This window comes from Canis lupus, chromosome 8, assembly GCF_003254725.2.
Source record: "Canis lupus dingo isolate Sandy chromosome 8, ASM325472v2, whole genome shotgun sequence".
Taxonomy (NCBI): domain Eukaryota; kingdom Metazoa; phylum Chordata; class Mammalia; order Carnivora; family Canidae; genus Canis; species Canis lupus.
The window spans coordinates 72586842-72612401 of record NC_064250.1 but is presented as its reverse complement, the minus strand read 5'-3'; the positions used below and the strand labels follow the sequence as shown (position 1 = coordinate 72612401).

The 25560-nt window shown below is 64.3% G+C and overlaps 2 protein-coding genes across 2 annotated transcripts in view; both read left to right on the top strand.

Moving 5' to 3' along the window:
* Nucleotides 1-25560, top strand: part of GPR132 (G protein-coupled receptor 132) — a 149654-nt gene that overhangs the window by 62300 nt on the left and 61794 nt on the right. The window lies entirely within an intron of this gene.
* On the top strand, nucleotides 1473-25160 carry AHNAK2 (AHNAK nucleoprotein 2). The gene is made up of 11 exons (XM_049113555.1): nucleotides 1473-2068; nucleotides 2434-2492; nucleotides 2605-2703; nucleotides 3271-3375; nucleotides 4002-4143; nucleotides 4448-4632; nucleotides 4788-8116; nucleotides 8649-13850; nucleotides 14382-14900; nucleotides 15411-18533; nucleotides 19044-25160. Exons 1-11 carry the CDS (start codon nucleotides 1774-1776, stop codon nucleotides 24769-24771), a joined length of 18786 nt encoding a protein of 6261 aa, XP_048969512.1. The 5' UTR covers nucleotides 1473-1773; the 3' UTR covers nucleotides 24772-25160.

Sequence of the window (25560 nt, the reverse complement as noted above, 5' to 3'; positions counted from 1 at the left end):
GAGAGAGTGAGTAGTGGCAAGGGGCGGAGGGAGAGGGAGAGAGAAACCGAAGCAGACTGTGCTCAACGCGGAACCTGAGATTGTGACCGAAGCCGAAACCAAGAGTCAGACGCTTGACCAACTGAGCCACCCGGGGCCCCTATACTTTTCATTGCTATGACATGTGAGGATAGTAAGTGCATCGTGTATGTTTTTCTTTCCTTTCACTTTTTAGCCGATCTAAAGCTTCATGTTTATAACCCAGTGCTTGTAAATAGCATATGGATAGGTCTTTCTTTTTTTTTTAAATAAATAAGATTTTATTTATTTATTCATAAGACACAGAGAGAGAGAGAGGCAGAGACACAAGCAGAGGGAGAAGCAGGCTCCACGCAGGGAGCCCGACGTGGGTCTCGATCTGGGGACCCCGGGATCCCGCCCCCGGCCGAAGGCAGGTGCTAAACCGCTGAGCCACCCAGGCATCCCAGGTCTTGCTATTTTAAATCTCCTCTGACAATCTCTACCTTTTGGTTAGAATTATTAAGTCCCTTTATAGTTAATGTGATTGTCCGTGTGGTTGGTTGAAATCCCACCGTCTTGCTAATGGCTTCCTATTTTATCCTTGCTCTGTTCCCCCTTCTTCCTTACTATATTTTGGGATTGACTAAATACATTTACGCATATATAACTGCGCAGTAATATATGTTATATATATACCCACACACGCATTGTAGGTATTTATAGATAACGTAGTTTTAGGATTCCATGTCATTTCCACTCCTGGCTTATTAGCGCCGCGTCTTCGGTAATGCCTCCTTTGTGGCTCATATGGTGTATTCTGTACCCGTCGCAGTGCACTGGCCTCGTGTATAACGTGAGAACCTTAGAACTCACCAGGAACTTCCGTTCCCCATCCCCATCCTTCAAGCTACAGTTGTCATTTGCTTCACGTCTACATGTGGTAAATTTCACATTTTGTCGTTTTCATTTTGTGCAATTATGTTTTTCTTTTTTCTTTTAAAGATTTTTAAATTTTATTTATTCATGACAGACAGAGAGAGAGAGAGAGAGAGAGAGACAGAGAGAGAGGCAGAGACACAGGCAGAGGGAGGAGCAGGCCCCATGCAGGGAGCCCGACGTGGGACGTGGGACTCTATCCCGGGCCTCCAGGATCACGCCCCGAGCTGAAGGCAGCGCTAAACCGCTGCGCCACCCGGGCTGCCCAGATTATGTTTTTCTTTCACGGCGCAGTGGAGGGATAACTTACACGCCATAAACCCTCCCCCCAGTTGTGAATGTACAATTCAATCGTTTTTAGTGACTTTATGGAGTTGTGCGACCATCACCACGATCCGTTCTGGGACGTTTCCGTCGCCCCAGACTCGTGAGCCTGTTTACGGTCCACGCCTGTGTCCACGCATAGCCCTAGTAATGTTGACTTCCTTCTGGCAAAGTACAGAAACTTCAATCCAGCGTGTGCGCTGGCCCCCGCCCCCTCCCGTGGTGGTCACATATGGGCCGCATCTGTATATGCTGCGATTCCAACGAGACGGCCCCGGGATGAGCGCCTCCCATCTGGGGAGTGGACAGACTGGCCTGTGCACTAACCCCGCCTGCCGGTCTGGGGAGTTGAGGCTGTTGCCGCGCTCACGTGGCTCCTCTGCCCCGGCTCACGTGGCCTGCAAAGCCTAGACTAGTCACTGTCTGGGCTTCTAGAGAAAAGTTGCCCAACCCCTGCTTCCTACAACCTCGTGCCTGTTTTTTTTTTTTTTTAAAGATTTTAATTATTTATTCATGAGACACACAGAGAGGCAGAGACACAGGCAGAGGGAGAAGCAGGCTCCCTCGACGGGGGACTCGATCCCGGGACCTGGGATCACGCCCTGGGCTGAAGGCAGATGCTCAACCGCTGAGCCACCCAGGCGTCCCGTCGACTCCAGAATATCCATGGAGCCTGTTACAGTTGCTCTTCCTCGACGACAACCTCCCTTCACTGAGCGGTGGTATTTTCCACCTACAGCAGTTGCCGTGAAGTGTGCGCAGCCCCCTCCGTGGGCATTCAGAGAGCTCCCGGGAGTTCTGTTCCCTGGTATGCATCACAGGCTCTTGGCGTGTCGTGTAACTTTTGGCTGAGTGCTGGACACCGGGTGAGATTCCGCAGCCGCCGCGGACTCTGGCCGCCCCAGGGCTGTCATCGTTGTTACCCTGGGTTTGTTAGCGACTTCCTTGGCCTCCATCTGTGAAGTCCACTTTGTGCGGGCTCACTGCCATCTGGCCTCACGTCACAACCTCCCCACCCCTGCATGTGCTCTCAGACCCAGGGTCCAGGATGGGGCAATGCGGGCACAAACACAGTGCACGGCCTCGCCCGGGCCCCGTCCCCCGTCCCGCCGGGGTCCACCATCTGGTCTCCCCACCTACAAGGCTCCACTGACTCAGCCTCTCTCTTTGCAGTGTCTGGCCGGCAGCTGCAGCCCGAGGAGCCAGATGCAGAAACGGAAGAGGACCAGTCTGTAAGCGAGGCCCCGGGAGCATGCACGCCCTCGCCACTCAGCCCCCAGCCTCTCCTGGGCCCCGGGCAGAGCCCAGGTGGCTGAGGGTTACCTGGTTTTTGTCTCCCACCAGGTGACGGAAGGACCCGTGGACGAGATCATTCGGCCACGCCCACAGGGGTCCTCACCTGTGTATGAATACGCCGCTGAGGGTGCCAGCTTTGGACTCCCGGTAAGGCTGCTGGACAGGGACCCCCAGGCTGAGGGACAGGCAGCTGGGGCCATGGGCAGCCGCGCCTCCTTCATCACCCCCCCATTTGTGCAGCCACGCTGCCCTGCCTGCTGCCCACTGGGCCACAGTTATACCCCTCCCGCCATCCTCTCTGACCCCTCCGTCCCCCAGGACCCCTCCGATCAGTGGGCCAAGACGCAGCTGAGGTAGTGCACGCGTGTGGGAGAGAGGCTCAGTGCTCTGGATGTGTGCGCACTCGCGTGTCTCTGGAGACGAGGCCCGGGGGCGGGGGGCGGGCATGGGAGCAGGTGAATTTACTAAAGGACTTGTTCTTGCCGTGTTTCCTTCTTACCTTGCACACAAAACCCCAGTTCCTGTGGGGTTTCCCTGGGCGTGGGTGCGGGGCCCGAGGCCGGGCCCTGCAGGAAGCAGCAGGACCGAGAGTCACCGAGCCCCCTTCCCATGAGACCAGCGCCCTGTGCACGCAGCACTGCTCTGGGGCCTCCTGGCCTCCCGAGTCCTTCCCTGGGCCGGGTAGGGGGTGACCTCTGGCATCTGTGGCCGCAGGACACACCAAGCAGGCGGGCTTCCTCGGGCTCTGGAGGACGGAGATCCTGGTGGAAGCGAGACTCAGGGGACTCACGGACGTTCTCCAGGATGAGTCGTAGGCAGGTGGGTGAGGCAGTGCCTGAGGGTCAGGGAGCTGGGGTCTCTGCAGGGGCCCCTGGAGGCCAGACCCCCGGCCGGGCAGACCCAGGCACACAGACCTCAGTGTTCTCGGCTCTACAATGGGCAAAGTGCTGCCCGCTTCCTACACAAAGCGTGGAAGGTGCTAGATTCTGGGGCCTCCCAGTGAGGAGGGTGCCCTGCCCCGAGGCAGCATGTGCTGTCATCGGTGGCTCCCTCAGTTCTAAAGCTCTGCTGGACCCAAAGCGCTGGTCGCACTGTCTGCTGCGTCAGACTTGCCCTCGTGACCCTCCTGTGTTTGAACACCAGCCTCCTTGCGTGCCTTTGACGCTCGGAGTGCGTGTGAAGAATGAACAAGCCTTTGGCCGCTGAAGGCCCCCCTGTTTGCTCACCGAGCCTCCTGGGCCCGGACTCGGCTCCCTAGTGCTGGCAGGAGGGGTGCGGCCTGGGCCCTGGCTGGGGGCTCCCACTCGTGCCCTGTGTCCCCCGGATGATGGGCGGGACTCTGGGGTCCCCGTGCTCATGGGAGGTAGGGCCCCACACCGATGCCCACGATGGCATAGGAAGAAGCTCACGATAGCCCTGACCTGCTTCTGCTCCGGTCCACGCAGGAGGCAACAGAGGTGACGCTGCAGACCGAGGTGGAAGCTGGGGCCAGCGGCTACAGCGTCACAGGTGGCGGGGACCAGGGCATTTTTGTTAAGCAAGTGCTGAAGGACTCCTCAGCTGCCAAGCTCTTCAGCCTAAGAGAAGGTGTGCTGACCACCCCCACCTCGGGGTCCCCGACGGGACGGGAGGGACCTGGGGGGAAATGGGCCATACCTATACCTCGGGGTGCCCCTGTTGACGCTGCCCAGACAAGTCCAGGCGGCGGCCACCGGCCGTGCAGGGCTTCCTCGCCGGGGCCGCGGGGTGGCCTCCTTCCCAGCAGGGCCCCTGGAGGCCGGGGTGGGCTCCCTGTCAGGGGGGCCTGTCTCACGTGCCCCTGGAGTCGCATCTGTCCAGGTCATGGCGGGACCGGGAGCTGACGCCCAGGACCCACCCTGTCTTTCTCTAGGCGATCAGCTGCTCAGCGCGACCATATTCTTTGACAACATTAAATATGAAGACGCTCTCAAAATTCTCCAGTACTCAGAGCCCTACAAGGTTCAGTTCCAAATCAAACGGAAACATCCTGCCGCAGAGGACGAGGAAGGGGCCTCGAGCGGGGCTCAGCTTGGCCCGGAGGGCAGCGAGGGGCAGGTGAGGCAGCACGGGCGCGGAGGCTGGGCCCCGTCGGGCCTCCCCGCCCCCGGGACTGGGGCTGGGGGGCGCCACCAAACCGTCCTCTGTGCTCTGAGCCCAGGGCTCAGATGTCTTGTTCCAGCAGCGCCAACTTCACTGTCCTTGTGTTTCAGGACAAAGATGTTGCCGATGGGTGCAGAGAGACCCCCCCGCAGACCCTGGAGGGGAGCGGAGACCGGGAGAGACTGCTCGCCAAGCCCAGGGAGGGCAGAGGCAGGCGTCCCCAGAAGGAGAGGCTCTCCTGGCCCAAATTCCAATCAATAACGAGCAAGCGCAGGCCAGGCCCGCGGAGGTCACACAGCTCCTCCGAGGCCTATGGGCGGGGAGGTGCCCCCGAAGTGTCCCCCACAAGCACAGACACGGAGGCACAGCTGCCAGCAGAGGAGCAGGAGCAGAAGGCAGACCCCGACGACCAGCGGAGGAGGAGCTTCCTGAACCTGAGATTCAGGGTGCGCTCAGGGAAGGCTCCCACGCTGGAGGGGCGACCGGGCACGGCAGGCCAAGTCGGACCACTCGCGGCCGGCGCTGTGGAGGAGGCCGGATCCCACGAGGACAGCCAAAAGGCCAGTGAGGCCACCATGGACAGCAGGAGAGAGGACAGGACGGCAGAGGTGCCAGAGGGGCCACTGGCTCTGCCCAGCCAGGGAGCCCTGGGGGAAGGCGCGAGCGAGGCATCCAGGCACCGGAGGAAGACAAAGGAGGCGAAGGACCAGGAGGACGCTGTGTCCGAAGGAAGGCCGGGGCCGGGCTCAGCCCCACGACAAGGTGGGGTACACCACGGCATAGAAATTGGGATTGCCAGATCGGCTCTGCAGAGCAAAGGAGACACACAGGGCCGCCAACCAGAATTCCAAATCCAAATCCCCACCACCTTAAAAACACCGCGGTTTAAATTTGCCAAGGAAAGAATACAAGATACAGAGGATGCCACAGCAGTGCAGGGACAGGTGCACGGGCAGGCAGGGACCCTGGCAGAGAAGGCCCTCTTCACAGAGGAGGGGCGGCAGGAACCCGAGGCACCTGCACCCAGGAGACCCTCAGTACACCTGCTAGAACAAGAGGGAGGAGCTGAGGGAGCCGCAGCAGCTCACGGGGATGGACACCAGAAAGAAGGAGAAAAGGACAGAGATGGGAAGGAGGACCGGACTACAACGCTCAGGTTCAAAATTCCCTCTTTTGGGTGGTCACCCAGGAAGGATGGGAAACCAGCAGGAGAAAAACCAGAGCTGGAACTGGACAGAAAAGGAAGAAGCACCATTACAGTGTCCACGCTGCACACTGAGGAAAGAACAACACGGATAGAGGATGAGGAAAGAAAACCTGACACCCCAGGGATACACCCAACAGTGGGTGAGGACCTAAGATCCGACGGACAAAGGAAGCAGGCCGACCTGTCCCTGGGAGACAAGGGGGTGGCCGCCAGAGACAGCAAGTTCAAACTGCCAAAGTTCAAGATGCCGTCCTTTGGCGCGTCGACGCCGAGCAAGTCCTTGGAGGCGTCCGTGGACGTGTCCGTGCCCAAGATCCAGGCCGAAGTGTCCGTGCCCTCCGTAGAGGCCGACGTCAAGACCACTGATGTGACCGTTGAGCTCCCACCTGCCGACCTAGAGCTCACAACCCCCGCGGCGGGCCTGAAGCTCCCTAAGGGCCAAGTGCCCGAGGGGGAGCCCCAGGAGCCCACGGCCGCAGCCGGACTCAAGGGCCACCTGCCCAAGGTACAGATGCCCAGCCTCAAGATGCCCAAAGTGGACATCAAGGCGCCGCAGGTGGACATCAAGGCGCCCAAACTGGACGTGAAGGGCCCCAAAGCCGAGGTGAGCGGCCCCGACGTGGACGTGACCCTGCCCAGCGTGGAGGTGGACACCCAGGTGCCCGGCGCCAAGCTGGAGGCCGACCTGTCCCTGGGAGACAAGGGGGTGGCCGCCAGAGACAGCAAGTTCAAACTGCCAAAGTTCAAGATGCCGTCCTTTGGCGCGTCGACGCCGAGCAAGTCCTTGGAGGCGTCCGTGGACGTGTCCGTGCCCAAGATCCAGGCCGAAGTGTCCGTGCCCTCCGTAGAGGCCGGCGTCAAGACCACTGATGTGACCGTTGAGCTCCCACCTGCCGACCTAGAGCTCACAACCCCCGCGGCGGGCCTGAAGCTCCCTGAGGGCCAAGTGCCCGAGGGGGAGCCCCAGGAGCCCTCGGCCGCAGCCGGACTCAAGGGCCACCTGCCCAAGGTACAGATGCCCAGCCTCAAGATGCCCAAAGTGGACATCAAGGCGCCGCAGGTGGACATCAAGGCGCCCAAACTGGACCTGAAGGGCCCCAAAGCCGAGGTGAGCGGCCCCGACGTGGACGTGACCCTGCCCAGCGTGGAGGTGGACACCCAGGTGCCCGGCGCCAAGCTGGAGGCCGACCTGTCCCTGGGAGACAAGGGGGTGGCCGCCAGAGACAGCAAGTTCAAAATGCCAAAGTTCAAGATGCCGTCCTTTGGCGCGTCGACGCCGAGCAAGGATTTGGGAACTTCCGTGGACGTGTCCGTGCCCAAGGTCGGAGTGGAGGCCACCCTGCCCTCCGTGGGAGGGGAGATGCGAGCTCCCGAGGCTGCCGTCCAACTGCCCACTGCCGATGTGGACCTCCCTGGGGGAGAGCTGGAGGTGTCCCTGCCCGAGGGAGAGGTGTCTGTGTCCGGGCTCAAGGGCAAAGCAGAAGGAGTCAAGATCAAGGGACAGCTGCCCAAGGTCCACATGCCCAGCCTCAAGATGCCCAAAGTGGACATCACGGCCCCGCAGGTGGACATCAAGGCGCCCCAGGTGGACATCAAGGCGCCGCAGGTGGACATCAAGGCGCCCAAACTGGACGTGAAGGGCCCCAAAGCCGAGGTGAGCGCCCCCGACGTGGACGTGTCCCTGCCCAGCGTGGAGGTGGACACCCAGGTGCCCGGCGCCAAGCTGGAGGCCGACCTGTCCCTGGGAGACAAGGGGGTGGCCGCCAGAGACAGCAAGTTCAAACTGCCAAAGTTCAAGATGCCGTCCTTTGGCGCGTCGACGCCGAGCAAGTCCTTGGAGGCGTCCGTGGACGTGTCCGTGCCCAAGATCCAGGCCGAAGTGTCCGTGCCCTCCGTAGAGGCCGACGTCAAGACCACTGATGTGACCGTTGAGCTCCCACCTGCCGACCTAGAGCTCACAACCCCCGCGGCGGGCCTGAAGCTCCCTGAGGGCCAAGTGCCCGAGGGGGAGCCCCAGGAGCCCTCGGCCGCAGCCGGACTCAAGGGCCACCTGCCCAAGGTACAGATGCCCAGCCTCAAGATGCCCAAAGTGGACATCAAGGCGCCGCAGGTGGACATCAAGGCGCCCAAACTGGACCTGAAGGGCCCCAAAGCCGAGGTGAGCGGCCCCGACGTGGACGTGACCCTGCCCAGCGTGGAGGTGGACACCCAGGTGCCCGGCGCCAAGCTGGAGGCCGACCTGTCCCTGGGAGACAAGGGGGGTGGCCGCCAGAGACAGCAAGTTCAAAATGCCAAAGTTCAAGATGCCGTCCTTTGGCGCGTCGACGCCGAGCAAGGATTTGGGAACTTCCGTGGACGTGTCCGTGCCCAAGGTCAGAGTGGAGGCCACCCTGCCCTCCGTGGGAGGGGAGATGCGAGCTCCCGAGGCTGCCGTCCAACTGCCCACTGCCGATGTGGACCTCCCTGGGGGAGAGCTGGAGGTGTCCCTGCCCGAGGGAGAGGTGTCTGTGTCCGGGCTCAAGGGCAAAGCAGAAGGAGTCAAGATCAAGGGACAGCTGCCCAAGGTCCACATGCCCAGCCTCAAGATGCCCAAAGTGGACATCACGGCCCCGCAGGTGGACATCAAGGCGCCCCAGGTGGACATCAAGGCGCCGCAGGTGGACATCAAGGCGCCCAAACTGGACGTGAAGGGCCCCAAAGCCGAGGTGAGCGCCCCCGACGTGGACGTGTCCCTGCCCAGCGTGGAGGTGGACACCCAGGTGCCCGGCGCCAAGCTGGAGGCCGACCTGTCCCTGGGAGACAAGGGGGTGGCCGCCAGAGACAGCAAGTTCAAACTGCCAAAGTTCAAGATGCCGTCCTTTGGCGCGTCGACGCCGAGCAAGTCCTTGGAGGCGTCCGTGGACGTGTCCGTGCCCAAGATCCAGGCCGAAGTGTCCGTGCCCTCCGTAGAGGCCGACGTCAAGACCACTGATGTGACCGTTGAGCTCCCACCTGCCGACCTAGAGCTCACAACCCCCGCGGCGGGCCTGAAGCTCCCTGAGGGCCAAGTGCCCGAGGGGGAGCCCCAGGAGCCCTCGGCCGCAGCCGGACTCAAGGGCCACCTGCCCAAGGTACAGATGCCCAGCCTCAAGATGCCCAAAGTGGACATCAAGGCGCCGCAGGTGGACATCAAGGCGCCCAAACTGGACCTGAAGGGCCCCAAAGCCGAGGTGAGCGGCCCCGACGTGGACGTGACCCTGCCCAGCGTGGAGGTGGACACCCAGGTGCCCGGCGCCAAGCTGGAGGCCGACCTGTCCCTGGGAGACAAGGGGGTGGCCGCCAGAGACAGCAAGTTCAAAATGCCAAAGTTCAAGATGCCGTCCTTTGGCGCGTCGACGCCGAGCAAGGATTTGGGAACTTCCGTGGACGTGTCCGTGCCCAAGGTCGGAGTGGAGGCCACCCTGCCCTCCGTGGGAGGGGAGATGCGAGCTCCCGAGGCTGCCGTCCAACTGCCCACTGCCGATGTGGACCTCCCTGGGGGAGAGCTGGAGGTGTCCCTGCCCGAGGGAGAGGTGTCTGTGTCCGGGCTCAAGGGCAAAGCAGAAGGAGTCAAGATCAAGGGACAGCTGCCCAAGGTCCACATGCCCAGCCTCAAGATGCCCAAAGTGGACATCACGGCCCCGCAGGTGGACATCAAGGCGCCCCAGGTGGACATCAAGGCGCCGCAGGTGGACATCAAGGCGCCCAAACTGGACGTGAAGGGCCCCAAAGCCGAGGTGAGCGCCCCCGACGTGGACGTGACCCTGCCCAGCGTGGAGGTGGACACCCAGGTGCCCGGCGCCAAGCTGGAGGCCGACCTGTCCCTGGGAGACAAGGGGGTGGCCGCCAGAGACAGCAAGTTCAAAATGCCAAAGTTCAAGATGCCGTCCTTTGGCGCGTCGACGCCGAGCAAGTCCTTGGAGGCGTCCGTGGACGTGTCCGTGCCCAAGATCCAGGCCGAAGTGTCCGTGCCCTCCGTAGAGGCCGACGTCAAGACCACTGATGTGACCGTTGAGCTCCCACCTGCCGACCTAGAGCTCACAACCCCCGCGGCGGGCCTGAAGCTCCCTGAGGGCCAAGTGCCCGAGGGGGAGCCCCAGGAGCCCTCGGCCGCAGCCGGACTCAAGGGCCACCTGCCCAAGGTACAGATGCCCAGCCTCAAGATGCCCAAAGTGGACATCAAGGCGCCGCAGGTGGACATCAAGGCGCCCAAACTGGACCTGAAGGGCCCCAAAGCCGAGGTGAGCGGCCCCGACGTGGACGTGACCCTGCCCAGCGTGGAGGTGGACACCCAGGTGCCCGGCGCCAAGCTGGAGGCCGACCTGTCCCTGGGAGACAAGGGGGTGGCCGCCAGAGACAGCAAGTTCAAAATGCCAAAGTTCAAGATGCCGTCCTTTGGCGCGTCGACGCCGAGCAAGGATTTGGGAACTTCCGTGGACGTGTCCGTGCCCAAGGTCGGAGTGGAGGCCACCCTGCCCTCCGTGGGAGGGGAGATGCGAGCTCCCGAGGCTGCCGTCCAACTGCCCACTGCCGATGTGGACCTCCCTGGGGGAGAGCTGGAGGTGTCCCTGCCCGAGGGAGAGGTGTCTGTGTCCGGGCTCAAGGGCAAAGCAGAAGGAGTCAAGATCAAGGGACAGCTGCCCAAGGTCCACATGCCCAGCCTCAAGATGCCCAAAGTGGACATCACGGCCCCGCAGGTGGACATCAAGGCGCCCCAGGTGGACATCAAGGCGCCGCAGGTGGACATCAAGGCGCCCAAACTGGACGTGAAGGGCCCCAAAGCCGAGGTGAGCGCCCCCGACGTGGACGTGACCCTGCCCAGCGTGGAGGTGGACACCCAGGTGCCCGGCGCCAAGCTGGAGGCCGACCTGTCCCTGGGAGACAAGGGGGTGGCCGCCAGAGACAGCAAGTTCAAAATGCCAAAGTTCAAGATGCCGTCCTTTGGCGCGTCGACGCCGAGCAAGTCCTTGGAGGCGTCCGTGGACGTGTCCGTGCCCAAGATCCAGGCCGAAGTGTCCGTGCCCTCCGTAGAGGCCGACGTCAAGACCACTGATGTGACCGTTGAGCTCCCACCTGCCGACCTAGAGCTCACAACCCCCGCGGCGGGCCTGAAGCTCCCTGAGGGCCAAGTGCCCGAGGGGGAGCCCCAGGAGCCCTCGGCCGCAGCCGGACTCAAGGGCCACCTGCCCAAGGTACAGATGCCCAGCCTCAAGATGCCCAAAGTGGACATCAAGGCGCCGCAGGTGGACATCAAGGCGCCCAAACTGGACCTGAAGGGCCCCAAAGCCGAGGTGAGCGGCCCCGACGTGGACGTGACCCTGCCCAGCGTGGAGGTGGACACCCAGGTGCCCGGCGCCAAGCTGGAGGCCGACCTGTCCCTGGGAGACAAGGGGGTGGCCGCCAGAGACAGCAAGTTCAAAATGCCAAAGTTCAAGATGCCGTCCTTTGGCGCGTCGACGCCGAGCAAGGATTTGGGAACTTCCGTGGACGTGTCCGTGCCCAAGGTCGGAGTGGAGGCCACCCTGCCCTCCGTGGGAGGGGAGATGCGAGCTCCCGAGGCTGCCGTCCAACTGCCCACTGCCGATGTGGACCTCCCTGGGGGAGAGCTGGAGGTGTCCCTGCCCGAGGGAGAGGTGTCTGTGTCCGGGCTCAAGGGCAAAGCAGAAGGAGTCAAGATCAAGGGACAGCTGCCCAAGGTCCACATGCCCAGCCTCAAGATGCCCAAAGTGGACATCACGGCCCCGCAGGTGGACATCAAGGCGCCCCAGGTGGACATCAAGGCGCCGCAGGTGGACATCAAGGTGCCCAAACTGGACGTGAAGGGCCCCAAAGCCGAGGTGAGCGCCCCCGACGTGGACGTGACCCTGCCCAGCGTGGAGGTGGACACCCAGGTGCCCGGCGCCAAGCTGGAGGCCGACCTGTCCCTGGGAGACAAGGGGGTGGCCGCCAGAGACAGCAAGTTCAAAATGCCAAAGTTCAAGATGCCGTCCTTTGGCGCGTCGACGCCGAGCAAGTCCTTGGAGGCGTCCGTGGACGTGTCCGTGCCCAAGATCCAGGCCGAAGTGTCCGTGCCCTCCGTAGAGGCCGACGTCAAGACCACTGATGTGACCGTTGAGCTCCCACCTGCCGACCTAGAGCTCACAACCCCCGCGGCGGGCCTGAAGCTCCCTGAGGGCCAAGTGCCCGAGGGGGAGCCCCAGGAGCCCTCGGCCGCAGCCGGACTCAAGGGCCACCTGCCCAAGGTACAGATGCCCAGCCTCAAGATGCCCAAAGTGGACATCAAGGCGCCGCAGGTGGACATCAAGGCGCCCAAACTGGACCTGAAGGGCCCCAAAGCCGAGGTGAGCGGCCCCGACGTGGACGTGACCCTGCCCAGCGTGGAGGTGGACACCCAGGTGCCCGGCGCCAAGCTGGAGGCTGACCTGTCCCTGGGAGACAAGGGGGTGGCCGCCAGAGACAGCAAGTTCAAAATGCCAAAGTTCAAGATGCCGTCCTTTGGCGCGTCGACGCCGAGCAAGGATTTGGGAACTTCCGTGGACGTGTCCGTGCCCAAGGTCGGAGTGGAGGCCACCCTGCCCTCCGTGGGAGGGGAGATGCGAGCTCCCGAGGCTGCCGTCCAACTGCACACTGCCGATGTGGACCTCCCTGGGGGAGAGCTGGAGGTGTCCCTGCCCGAGGGAGAGGTGTCTGTGTCCGGGCTCAAGGGCAAAGCAGAAGGAGTCAAGATCAAGGGACAGCTGCCCAAGGTCCACATGCCCAGCCTCAAGATGCCCAAAGTGGACATCACGGCCCCGCAGGTGGACATCAAGGCGCCCCAGGTGGACATCAAGGCGCCCAAACTGGACGTGAAGGGCCCCAAAGCCGAGGTGAGCGCCCCCGACGTGGACGTGACCCTGCCCAGCGTGGAGGTGGACACCCAGGTGCCCGGCGCCAAGCTGGAGGCCGACCTGTCCCTGGGAGACAAGGGGGTGGCCGCCAGAGACAGCAAGTTCAAAATGCCAAAGTTCAAGATGCCGTCCTTTGGCGCGTCGACGCCGAGCAAGTCCTTGGAGGCGTCCGTGGACGTGTCCGTGCCCAAGATCCAGGCCGAAGTGTCCGTGCCCTCCGTAGAGGCCGACGTCAAGACCACTGATGTGACCGTTGAGCTCCCACCTGCCGACCTAGAGCTCACAACCCCCGCGGCGGGCCTGAAGCTCCCTGAGGGCCAAGTGCCCGAGGGGGAGCCCCAGGAGCCCTCGGCCGCAGCCGGACTCAAGGGCCACCTGCCCAAGGTACAGATGCCCAGCCTCAAGATGCCCAAAGTGGACATCAAGGCGCCGCAGGTGGACATCAAGGCGCCCAAACTGGACGTGAAGGGCCCCAAAGCCGAGGTGAGCGCCCCCGACGTGGACGTGACCCTGCCCAGCGTGGAGGTGGACACCCAGGTGCCCGGCGCCAAGCTGGAGGCCGACCTGTCCCTGGGAGACAAGGGGGTGGCCGCCAGAGACAGCAAGTTCAAAATGCCAAAGTTCAAGATGCCGTCCTTTGGCGCGTCGACGCCGAGCAAGTCCTTGGAGGCGTCCGTGGACGTGTCCGTGCCCAAGATCCAGGCCGAAGTGTCCGTGCCCTCCGTAGAGGCCGACGTCAAGACCACTGATGTGACCGTTGAGCTCCCACCTGCCGACCTAGAGCTCACAACCCCCGCGGCGGGCCTGAAGCTCCCTGAGGGCCAAGTGCCCGAGGGGGAGCCCCAGGAGCCCTCGGCCGCAGCCGGACTCAAGGGCCACCTGCCCAAGGTACAGATGCCCAGCCTCAAGATGCCCAAAGTGGACATCAAGGCGCCGCAGGTGGACATCAAGGCGCCCAAACTGGACCTGAAGGGCCCCAAAGCCGAGGTGAGCGGCCCCGACGTGGACGTGACCCTGCCCAGCGTGGAGGTGGACACCCAGGTGCCCGGCGCCAAGCTGGAGGCCGACCTGTCCCTGGGAGACAAGGGGGTGGCCGCCAGAGACAGCAAGTTCAAAATGCCAAAGTTCAAGATGCCGTCCTTTGGCGCGTCGACGCCGAGCAAGGATTTGGGAACTTCCGTGGACGTGTCCGTGCCCAAGGTCGGAGTGGAGGCCACCCTGCCCTCCGTGGGAGGGGAGATGCGAGCTCCCGAGGCTGCCGTCCAACTGCCCACTGCCGATGTGGACCTCCCTGGGGGAGAGCTGGAGGTGTCCCTGCCCGAGGGAGAGGTGTCTGTGTCCGGGCTCAAGGGCAAAGCAGAAGGAGTCAAGATCAAGGGACAGCTGCCCAAGGTCCACATGCCCAGCCTCAAGATGCCCAAAGTGGACATCACGGCCCCGCAGGTGGACATCAAGGCGCCCCAGGTGGACATCAAGGCGCCGCAGGTGGACATCAAGGCGCCCAAACTGGACGTGAAGGGCCCCAAAGCCGAGGTGAGCGCCCCCGACGTGGACGTGACCCTGCCCAGCGTGGAGGTGGACACCCAGGTGCCCGGCGCCAAGCTGGAGGCCGACCTGTCCCTGGGAGACAAGGGGGTGGCCGCCAGAGACAGCAAGTTCAAAATGCCAAAGTTCAAGATGCCGTCCTTTGGCGCGTCGACGCCGAGCAAGTCCTTGGAGGCGTCCGTGGACGTGTCCGTGCCCAAGATCCAGGCCGAAGTGTCCGTGCCCTCCGTAGAGGCCGACGTCAAGACCACTGATGTGACCGTTGAGCTCCCACCTGCCGACCTAGAGCTCACAACCCCCGCGGCGGGCCTGAAGCTCCCTGAGGGCCAAGTGCCCGAGGGGGAGCCCCAGGAGCCCTCGGCCGCAGCCGGACTCAAGGGCCACCTGCCCAAGGTACAGATGCCCAGCCTCAAGATGCCCAAAGTGGACATCAAGGCGCCGCAGGTGGACATCAAGGCGCCCAAACTGGACCTGAAGGGCCCCAAAGCCGAGGTGAGCGGCCCCGACGTGGACGTGACCCTGCCCAGCGTGGAGGTGGACACCCAGGTGCCCGGCGCCAAGCTGGAGGCTGACCTGTCCCTGGGAGACAAGGGGGTGGCCGCCAGAGACAGCAAGTTCAAAATGCCAAAGTTCAAGATGCCGTCCTTTGGCGCGTCGACGCCGAGCAAGGATTTGGGAACTTCCGTGGACGTGTCCGTGCCCAAGGTCAGAGTGGAGGCCACCCTGCCCTCCGTGGGAGGGGAGATGCGAGCTCCCGAGGCTGCCGTCCAACTGCCCACTGCCGATGTGGACCTCCCTGGGGGAGAGCTGGAGGTGTCCCTGCCCGAGGGAGAGGTGTCTGTGTCCGGGCTCAAGGGCAAAGCAGAAGGAGTCAAGATCAAGGGACAGCTGCCCAAGGTCCACATGCCCAGCCTCAAGATGCCCAAAGTGGACATCACGGCCCCGCAGGTGGACATCAAGGCGCCCCAGGTGGACATCAAGGCGCCCAAACTGGACGTGAAGGGCCCCAAAGCCGAGGTGAGCGCCCCCGACGTGGACGTGACCCTGCCCAGCGTGGAGGTGGACACCCAGGTGCCCGGCGCCAAGCTGGAGGCCGACCTGTCCCTGGGAGACAAGGGGGTGGCCGCCAGAGACAGCAAGTTCAAAATGCCAAAGTTCAAGATGCCGTCCTTTGGCGCGTCGACGCCGAGCAAGTCCTTGGAGGCGTCCGTGGACGTGTCCGTGCCCAAGATCCAGGCCGAAGTGTCCGTGCCCTCCGTAGAGGCCGACGTCAAGACCACTGATGTGACCGTTGAGCTCCCACCTGCCGACCTAGAGCTCACAACCCCCGCGGCGGGCCTGAAGCTCCCTGAGGGCCAAGTGCCCGAGGGGGAGCCCCAGGAGCCCTCGGCCGCAGCCGGACTCAAGGGCCACCTGCCCAAGGTACAGATGCCCAGCCTCAAGATGCCCAAAGTGGACATCAAGGCGCCGCAGGTGGACATCAAGGCGCCCAAACTGGACGTGAAGGGCCCCAAAGCCGAGGTGAGCGCCCCCGACGTGGACGTGACCCTGCCCAGCGTGGAGGTGGACACCCAGGTGCCCGGCGCCAAGCTGGAGGCCGACCTGTCCCTGGGAGACAAGGGGGTGGCCGCCAGAGACAGCAAGTTCAAAATGCCAAAGTTCAAGATGCCGTCCTTTGGCGCGTCGACGCCGAGCAAGTCCTTGGAGGCGTCCGTGGACGTGTCCGTGCCCAAGATCCAGGCCGAAGTGTCCGTGCCCTCCGTAGAGGCCGACGTCAAGACCACTGATGTGACCGTTGAGCTCCCACCTGCCGACCTAGAGCTCACAACCCCCGCGGCGGGCCTGAAGCTCCCTGAGGGCCAAGTGCCCGAGGGGGAGCCCCAGGAGCCCTCGGCCGCAGCCGGACTCAAGGGCCACCTGCCCAAGGTACAGATGCCCAGCCTCAAGATGCCCAAAGTGGACATCAAGGCGCCGCAGGTGGACATCAAGGCGCCCAAACTGGACCTGAAGGGCCCCAAAGCCGAGGTGAGCGGCCCCGACGTGGACGTGACCCTGCCCAGCGTGGAGGTGGACACCCAGGTGCCCGGCGCCAAGCTGGAGGCCGACCTGTCCCTGGGAGACAAGGGGGTGGCCGCCAGAGACAGCAAGTTCAAAATGCCAAAGTTCAAGATGCCGTCCTTTGGCGCGTCGACGCCGAGCAAGGATTTGGGAACTTCCGTGGACGTGTCCGTGCCCAAGGTCGGAGTGGAGGCCACCCTGCCCTCCGTGGGAGGGGAGATGCGAGCTCCCGAGGCTGCCGTCCAACTGCCCACTGCCGATGTGGACCTCCCTGGGGGAGAGCTGGAGGTGTCCCTGCCCGAGGGAGAGGTGTCTGTGTCCGGGCTCAAGGGCAAAGCAGAAGGAGTCAAGATCAAGGGACAGCTGCCCAAGGTCCACATGCCCAGCCTCAAGATGCCCAAAGTGGACATCACGGCCCCGCAGGTGGACATCAAGGCGCCCCAGGTGGACATCAAGGCGCCGCAGGTGGACATCAAGGCGCCCAAACTGGACGTGAAGGGCCCCAAAGCCGAGGTGAGCGGCCCCGACGTGGACGTGACCCTGCCCAGCGTGGAGGTGGACACCCAGGTGCCCGGCGCCAAGCTGGAGGCCGACCTGTCCCTGGGAGACAAGGGGGTGGCCGCCAGAGACAGCAAGTTCAAAATGCCAAAGTTCAAGATGCCGTCCTTTGGCGCGTCGACGCCGAGCAAGTCCTTGGAGGCGTCCGTGGACGTGTCCGTGCCCAAGATCCAGGCCGAAGTGTCCGTGCCCTCCGTAGAGGCCGACGTCAAGACCACTGATGTGACCGTTGAGCTCCCACCTGCCGACCTAGAGCTCACAACCCCCGCGGCGGGCCTGAAGCTCCCTGAGGGCCAAGTGCCCGAGGGGGAGCCCCAGGAGCCCTCGGCCGCAGCCGGACTCAAGGGCCACCTGCCCAAGGTACAGATGCCCAGCCTCAAGATGCCCAAAGTGGACATCAAGGCGCCGCAGGTGGACATCAAGGCGCCCAAACTGGACCTGAAGGGCCCCAAAGCCGAGGTGAGCGGCCCCGACGTGGACGTGACCCTGCCCAGCGTGGAGGTGGACACCCAGGTGCCCGGCGCCAAGCTGGAGGCCGACCTGTCCCTGGGAGACAAGGGGGTGGCCGCCAGAGACAGCAAGTTCAAAATGCCAAAGTTCAAGATGCCGTCCTTTGGCGCGTCGACGCCGAGCAAGGATTTGGGAACTTCCGTGGACGTGTCCGTGCCCAAGGTCGGAGTGGAGGCCACCCTGCCCTCCGTGGGAGGGGAGATGCGAGCTCCCGAGGCTGCCGTCCAACTGCCCACTGCCGATGTGGACCTCCCTGGGGGAGAGCTGGAGGTGTCCCTGCCCGAGGGAGAGGTGTCTGTGTCCGGGCTCAAGGGCAAAGCAGAAGGAGTCAAGATCAAGGGACAGCTGCCCAAGGTCCACATGCCCAGCCTCAAGATGCCCAAAGTGGACATCACGGCCCCGCAGGTGGACATCAAGGCGCCCCAGGTGGACATCAAGGCGCCGCAGGTGGACATCAAGGCGCCCAAACTGGACGTGAAGGGCCCCAAAGCCGAGGTGAGCGCCCCCGACGTGGACGTGACCCTGCCCAGCGTGGAGGTGGACACCCAGGTGCCCGGCGCCAAGCTGGAGGCCGACCTGTCCCTGGGAGACAAGGGGGTGGCCGCCAGAGACAGCAAGTTCAAAATGCCAAAGTTCAAGATGCCGTCCTTTGGCGCGTCGACGCCGAGCAAGTCCTTGGAGGCGTCCGTGGACGTGTCCGTGCCCAAGATCCAGGCCGAAGTGTCCGTGCCCTCCGTAGAGGCCGACGTCAAGACCACTGATGTGACCGTTGAGCTCCCACCTGCCGACCTAGAGCTCACAACCCCCGCGGCGGGCCTGAAGCTCCCTGAGGGCCAAGTGCCCGAGGGGGAGCCCCAGGAGCCCTCGGCCGCAGCCGGACTCAAGGGCCACCTGCCCAAGGTACAGATGCCCAGCCTCAAGATGCCCAAAGTGGACATCAAGGCGCCGCAGGTGGACATCAAGGCGCCCAAACTGGACCTGAAGGGCCCCAAAGCCGAGGTGAGCGGCCCCGACGTGGACGTGACCCTGCCCAGCGTGGAGGTGGACACCCAGGTGCCCGGCGCCAAGCTGGAGGCTGACCTGTCCCTGGGAGACAAGGGGGTGGCCGCCAGAGACAGCAAGTTCAAAATGCCAAAGTTCAAGATGCCGTCCTTTGGCGCGTCGACGCCGAGCAAGGATTTGGGAACTTCCGTGGACGTGTCCGTGCCCAAGGTCAGAGTGGAGGCCACCCTGCCCTCCGTGGGAGGGGAGATGCGAGCTCCCGAGGCTGCCGTCCAACTGCCCACTGCCGATGTGGACCTCCCTGGGGGAGAGCTGGAGGTGTCCCTGCCCGAGGGAGAGGTGTCTGTGTCCGGGCTCAAGGGCAAAGCAGAAGGAGTCAAGATCAAGGGACAGCTGCCCAAGGTCCACATGCCCAGCCTCAAGATGCCCAAAGTGGACATCACGGCCCCGCAGGTGGACATCAAGGCGCCCCAGGTGGACATCAAGGCGCCCAAACTGGACGTGAAGGGCCCCAAAGCCGAGGTGAGCGCCCCCGACGTGGACGTGACCCTGCCCAGCGTGGAGGTGGACACCCAGGTGCCCGGCGCCAAGCTGGAGGCCGACCTGTCCCTGGGAGACAAGGGGGTGGCCGCCAGAGACAGCAAGTTCAAAATGCCAAAGTTCAAGATGCCGTCCTTTGGCGCGTCGACGCCGAGCAAGTCCTTGGAGGCGTCCGTGGACGTGTCCGTGCCCAAGATCCAGGCCGAAGTGTCCGTGCCCTCCGTAGAGGCCGACGTCAAGACCACTGATGTGACCGTTGAGCTCCCACCTGCCGACCTAGAGCTCACAACCCCCGCGGCGGGCCTGAAGCTCCCTGAGGGCCAAGTGCCCGAGGGGGAGCCCCAGGAGCCCTCGGCCGCAGCCGGACTCAAGGGCCACCTGCCCAAGGTACAGATGCCCAGCCTCAAGATGCCCAAAGTGGACATCAAGGCGCCGCAGGTGGACATCAAGGCGCCCAAACTGGACGTGAAGGGCCCCAAAGCCGAGGTGAGCGCCCCCGACGTGGACGTGACCCTGCCCAGCGTGGAGGTGGACACCCAGGTGCCCGGCGCCAAGCTGGAGGCCGACCTGTCCCTGGGAGACAAGGGGGTGGCCGCCAGAGACAGCAAGTTCAAAATGCCAAAGTTCAAGATGCCGTCCTTTGGCGCGTCGACGCCGAGCAAGTCCTTGGAGGCGTCCGTGGACGTGTCCGTGCCCAAGATCCAGGCCGAAGTGTCCGTGCCCTCCGTAGAGGCCGACGTCAAGACCACTGATGTGACCGTTGAGCTCCCACCTGCCGACCTAGAGCTCACAACCCCCGCGGCGGGCCTGAAGCTCCCTGAGGGCCAAGTGCCCGAGGGGGAGCCCCAGGAGCCCTCGGCCGCAGCCGGACTCAAGGGCCACCTGCCCAAGGTACAGATGCCCAGCCTCAAGATGCCCAAAGTGGACATCAAGGCGCCGCAGGTGGACATCAAGGCGCCCAAACTGGACCTGAAGGGCCCCAAAGCCGAGGTGAGCGGCCCCGACGTGGACGTGACCCTGCCCAGCGTGGAGGTGGACACCCAGGTGCCCGGCGCCAAGCTGGAGGCCGACCTGTCCCTGGGAGACAAGGGGGTGGCCGCCAGAGACAGCAAGTTCAAAATGCCAAAGTTCAAGATGCCGTCCTTTGGCGCGTCGACGCCGAGCAAGGATTTGGGAACTTCCGTGGACGTGTCCGTGCCCAAGGTCGGAGTGGAGGCCACCCTGCCCTCCGTGGGAGGGGAGATGCGAGCTCCCGAGGCTGCCGTCCAACTGCCCACTGCCGATGTGGACCTCCCTGGGGGAGAGCTGGAGGTGTCCCTGCCCGAGGGAGAGGTGTCTGTGTCCGGGCTCAAGGGCAAAGCAGAAGGAGTCAAGATCAAGGGACAGCTGCCCAAGGTCCACATGCCCAGCCTCAAGATGCCCAAAGTGGACATCACGGCCCCGCAGGTGGACATCAAGGCGCCCCAGGTGGACATCAAGGCGCCGCAGGTGGACATCAAGGCGCCCAAACTGGACGTGAAGGGCCCCAAAGCCGAGGTGAGCGGCCCCGACGTGGACGTGACCCTGCCCAGCGTGGAGGTGGACACCCAGGTGCCCGGCGCCAAGCTGGAGGCCGACCTGTCCCTGGGAGACAAGGGGGTGGCCGCCAGAGACAGCAAGTTCAAAATGCCAAAGTTCAAGATGCCGTCCTTTGGCGCGTCGACGCCGAGCAAGTCCTTGGAGGCGTCCGTGGACGTGTCCGTGCCCAAGATCCAGGCCGAAGTGTCCGTGCCCTCCGTAGAGGCCGATGTCAAGACCACTGATGTGACCGTTGAGCTCCCACCTGCCGACCTAGAGCTCACAACCCCCGCGGCGGGCCTGAAGCTCCCTGAGGGCCAAGTGCCCGAGGGGGAGCCCCAGGAGCCCTCGGCCGCAGCCGGACTCAAGGGCCACCTGCCCAAGGTACAGATGCCCAGCCTCAAGATGCCCAAAGTGGACATCAAGGCGCCGCAGGTGGACATCAAGGCGCCCAAACTGGACCTGAAGGGCCCCAAAGCCGAGGTGAGCGGCCCCGACGTGGACGTGACCCTGCCCAGCGTGGAGGTGGACACCCAGGTGCCCGGCGCCAAGCTGGAGGCCGACCTGTCCCTGGGAGACAAGGGGGTGGCCGCCAGAGACAGCAAGTTCAAAATGCCAAAGTTCAAGATGCCGTCCTTTGGCGCGTCGACGCCGAGCAAGGATTTGGGAACTTCCGTGGACGTGTCCGTGCCCAAGGTCGGAGTGGAGGCCACCCTGCCCTCCGTGGGAGGGGAGATGCGAGCTCCCGAGGCTGCCGTCCAACTGCCCACTGCCGATGTGGACCTCCCTGGGGGAGAGCTGGAGGTGTCCCTGCCCGAGGGAGAGGTGTCTGTGTCCGGGCTCAAGGGCAAAGCAGAAGGAGTCAAGATCAAGGGACAGCTGCCCAAGGTCCACATGCCCAGCCTCAAGATGCCCAAAGTGGACATCACGGCCCCGCAGGTGGACATCAAGGCGCCCCAGGTGGACATCAAGGCGCCGCAGGTGGACATCAAGGCGCCCAAACTGGACGTGAAGGGCCCCAAAGCCGAGGTGAGCGGCCCCGACGTGGACGTGACCCTGCCCAGCGTGGAGGTGGACACCCAGGTGCCCGGCGCCAAGCTGGAGGCCGACCTGTCCCTGGGAGACAAGGGAATCTCCGTCAGTCATCATGATCATCACAGTTTCCACGTGGAAAGTGATATTTCTTTGTCAGGTGGAAAAAGTGACGAAAAAAGTAAAAGTAAAAAATCTCTTTTTAAAATGCCCAAAGTCTTCTCTCCAACTGGTAAAACAGCTAAAAGCTCCATAACCTCTGTCCGGGAATCTGAGGTCGAGATCTCGAGCCTTGCTCCTTGTGATGGTGTCACTCTTACGAAGTTCCAGGTCACTGTCCCCAGAGGCCCCATCTCCCCCGAGCTGCCTTGTGAAACTCCGTCTGTGTCTCAAGCGGCATCTGAGCCGCCCAGCGCGGCCGGTGATGTTGACCTCACCTGCAGAGAGAGCCTTCTCCTGTCCCAGTCTGAAGGTCCCACGGCCCCAGTGGACACTGCACTTACTGAATCTTTAGGCCGGGTAACTTTCCCGAAGTTTCATCGACCGAAGTTCCGGGTGTCACTCCCCAAATCGGACCCTGGAGGAGTGGAGCCTGGAGGTGCAGAGTTTGCGTCCCCCACGTCTCCTCCCCTCCCTGTGCAGGGGCCGGACTCCTCCTCCACGGAAGCCACGGCGTTCCCAATGCCAGGCAGCCAGTTGCCACCTGCAGTTGTCTCTGCCGCCACCGCGGGCACCTCAGCAGAGCCCCTCGTGGAAGCCCCAGGTGACAGTACAGAGCGCAAGGGGAGAGGCAGTCCCGTAAAAGCACCAAGGCTGAAGCTCCCCTCTTTCAGCTGGTCCCCAAAGAAGGGGGCGGAGTCCAAAGCCGACCCTGGCGTCAGCGTGGTTATAGATGCAGGTGCTCTGGGTGCCCCGCCTGGGGTTCGTGTTCCACCCACAGAAGCGCATGGGGATGTGGCTCTTGGGAAGGAGGGAGAGGCTGGAGGGGTGAGAACGCAGGCCCTGGTCCTGCAGACGGTCGCCCCTCCTGGAGTGAAGGCTTCCACGGGAGGGGCCGGCCTGCTACCGGGAGACCCCGACCGGGCCCACACGGCCAGCGGGGAGGGTGGAATTGGGGGTGCTGGCGCCGCCGCGGGTCCCCCAGAAGGGGCGGACATGAACCTCCACCTGCCACCGGCCCGTGTTCCCAGTTCTGACCTCAGACCCGGCGGTGCCACAGTGGAGGGGAGCCTGTCTACGGGTGACCTTCCTGTTTCCAAACACGGCCTGTCTTTCGGAGGCAGCGCCAAGGAATCCGGGCTCGGGGACAGCTCAACAAGCCAGCTTTGTGGGGAGGGGACAGCCCCCTCAGCAGAAGACCCCCTTCTGCTATCCCCGACAGTGGGGAGCCCGGAGCGGGCCGCGGCCGCAGGAGGGGCGCCGGCGGGGTCCAGGGAGAGCTGGTTTAGGATGCCCTCGCTCCGCCTGCCCGGCTTCAGACGCCCCTCCAAGGAGAGAGCCGGGTCTGCGGGACTGGGGGCCCAGAGCCCCACATCTGCTGCCAGCGCTCCAGGGGAAGGAGAGGCACCGGCTGCAGTGCAGGGTCAGGACGACCGTGTACCCGGGTCAGAGGTGGACGCCCCTAAGTCCCCGCAGCCCCTGGAGGCCGGTGCAGACGGGGCGGCTGCTGGCAGCCCGGCTCCCTCCTACTCGGATGTTCTACAGAGGCACCTGGACCTTCACGCCCCTGCGGCAGAGGTATTGGCCTCCGAGGCCAGGGTCCGGCCCGGCGCAGGCTCCCTGCCCCTCCAGGTGCACGGGGCACCCGCAGAGCCCTGCGCCCCTCGGGGAGATGCAGGCCGGCCCCCTGTTCCTGGGCCAGCAGGCCAGGGCCCGGTCAGGGGGGCGGGGGGTGCCGAGGAGCCGCCTTCCCAGCCGGAGGGCCCCCTCAGACTGAGGGCTTCCAGCACCGATGTGCTGTCTCAGGTCTCCGTGGTCAACGTGGGTCAAGTCTGGGAAGACTCTGTGCTAAGCGTGCAGTTCCCCACCTTAACCGTGCCGCGGTTCAGCTTCCCGGCCCCCGGCTCGGAGGCTGATGTTTTCGTGCCCAGCCTCAGAGAGCTGCCCTGCGCGCAGAGCGGGCCTGACACGGCCCTGCACGAGCAAGACCCTGGTGTGCGGGCCCCCGGCAGCCCGACAGCCGCCGAGGCCCGAGGCCCCTCGGAGGCCGCCCCCATCTGCAAGGTCCGGGTGCACATCCAGGGCGCGGAGGCCGAGAGCCGCCAGGTCACCGTGCACAGCACAGTGACGGCCGTGTACACTGAGCTCTCAGGGCCCGAGGCTTTTCCCACCCAGATCGTGCGGGAGTCAGAGGTCCCCGCGTCTGAGACCCAAACACCCTCTTATGGGTTCTCCTTGCTGAAGGGGAGGGTCCCAGAGGCCCCGGCTCGGGCGCGGGTGCACGTGGTGACCGCCGACTCCGGGCCGAGGGGGCGCCTTCCGGAGGCCCCTGAACCAGTGGTCCCGGGAGCTGACCCCGTCTCTGGAGACCTCCAGCCCGACACCGGAGAGCCATTTGAAATCATCTCCACCAGTGTAGACCTGTCAGGACCCCCAGAGTGCTCCTCCGACCTTCACTCTGGCCTCGTCCCTGCTGACAGCTGTTCCGACGAGGAGCCCGCGGAAATTCTGGAATTCCCGTCTGAGGAGGGCCAGGAGGCGGCCGCCGGCCTGGGAGGGGAGGGCAGGGCTCCCAGGGCAAGGCCGGAAGGTAAACGGGCCTCGGGTTTGTTCCGATTCTGGCTCCCGAGCGTCGGCTTCTCTTCCTCCGTGGCCGAGGCGAGCCCCGATGCCTTCGCGGAAGCCCCGAGCGCGGCCCCGGTGCAGACCCAGCCCGCGGCGCGGCCGCCTCCCTCCCAGGAGAAGGGGGGCTGGTTCCGATTCCCCAAGTTGGGGTTCTCTTCCTCCCCTGCCAAGAAAAGCAAAAGTGCAGAAGAAGAGGCGAGTCCGACCGAGCAAACTCCCCAAGACGAGGCGGGTACCTTCTATGACGCCCAAGAAAGCTTCTCCCCCGAAGAGCGGGGCGCCGGGGAGCGGGCCCCGGGGAGCATGGTGGCCTCGGCGGCGAGAACCGAGCTCATCCTGCTGGAGCCTGACGGGGCCGCCCGCCAGCCGTCCGCGCCCAGGCCCGCCAGCAAGTGAGCACCGGCTGGCGGAGTCCTCCGGGGAGGCCCCGCCGCTCGCAGTCCCGACCCCGCGTCCACCCCGCTCCCAGAGTAGGCCCCACGCCAGCCGCCGGACCCCTCCCACGTGGGGCCGGGGGGCGGGGGCCGTGCCGGCTGCTGGGGTGCTGTCTCCATTACCCACGCTTCCAGAGACCCATCCCTGCAGAGCCCCTCGACGGAGGCTTGCTAATGTCCGCGGGTGCAGACGTCGGGTTGCTAAAGTCTGGTGCATCCCAGTGCCCGTGCAGCCCCGCGCGTGGTCCCTGAGCCCCCACCCCCCCCGCAGTGTACACAATGCAGCCAGGCTGCGGGCGGAGCCTCCTCGGCTGTCCCCTGGACGGGCAATAAAGGACAAGATGCATCCCACCACACCGACTGCGAGGTCTTTTGTTCCGGGTCGGAACACCCCTGCTTGTGCTCCCCCCGAACTCATCTCTACGGGCTGCCCTAGAAGAGCAGGGCTGCTGCACGGCCCCTGGGACCTCGTGTGGGCCGGGCGGGTAGTGGGCGCACTGTGGGCATAGCTGAGAGAGCCTGCCGTGAGCCGGGGCCGGGGCAGGGTGCTGGCAGCGGGTTGGGTGCTGGCAGTGGGCTGGGACGGGGACTTGGAGCCACCCAGGCACCTGCCCTGCAGAGGCAGGATCGGAATCCGCGTGGACCCCGGGTTCTGGCCCGTCTGCTGGATCAGAAGCCTGTCTCTGCGGCCCTGGCCTCTCTCGACCCCTGGCTTCTGACCAAAGCTTCGGAGCCCACCTGCCCTGCGGGA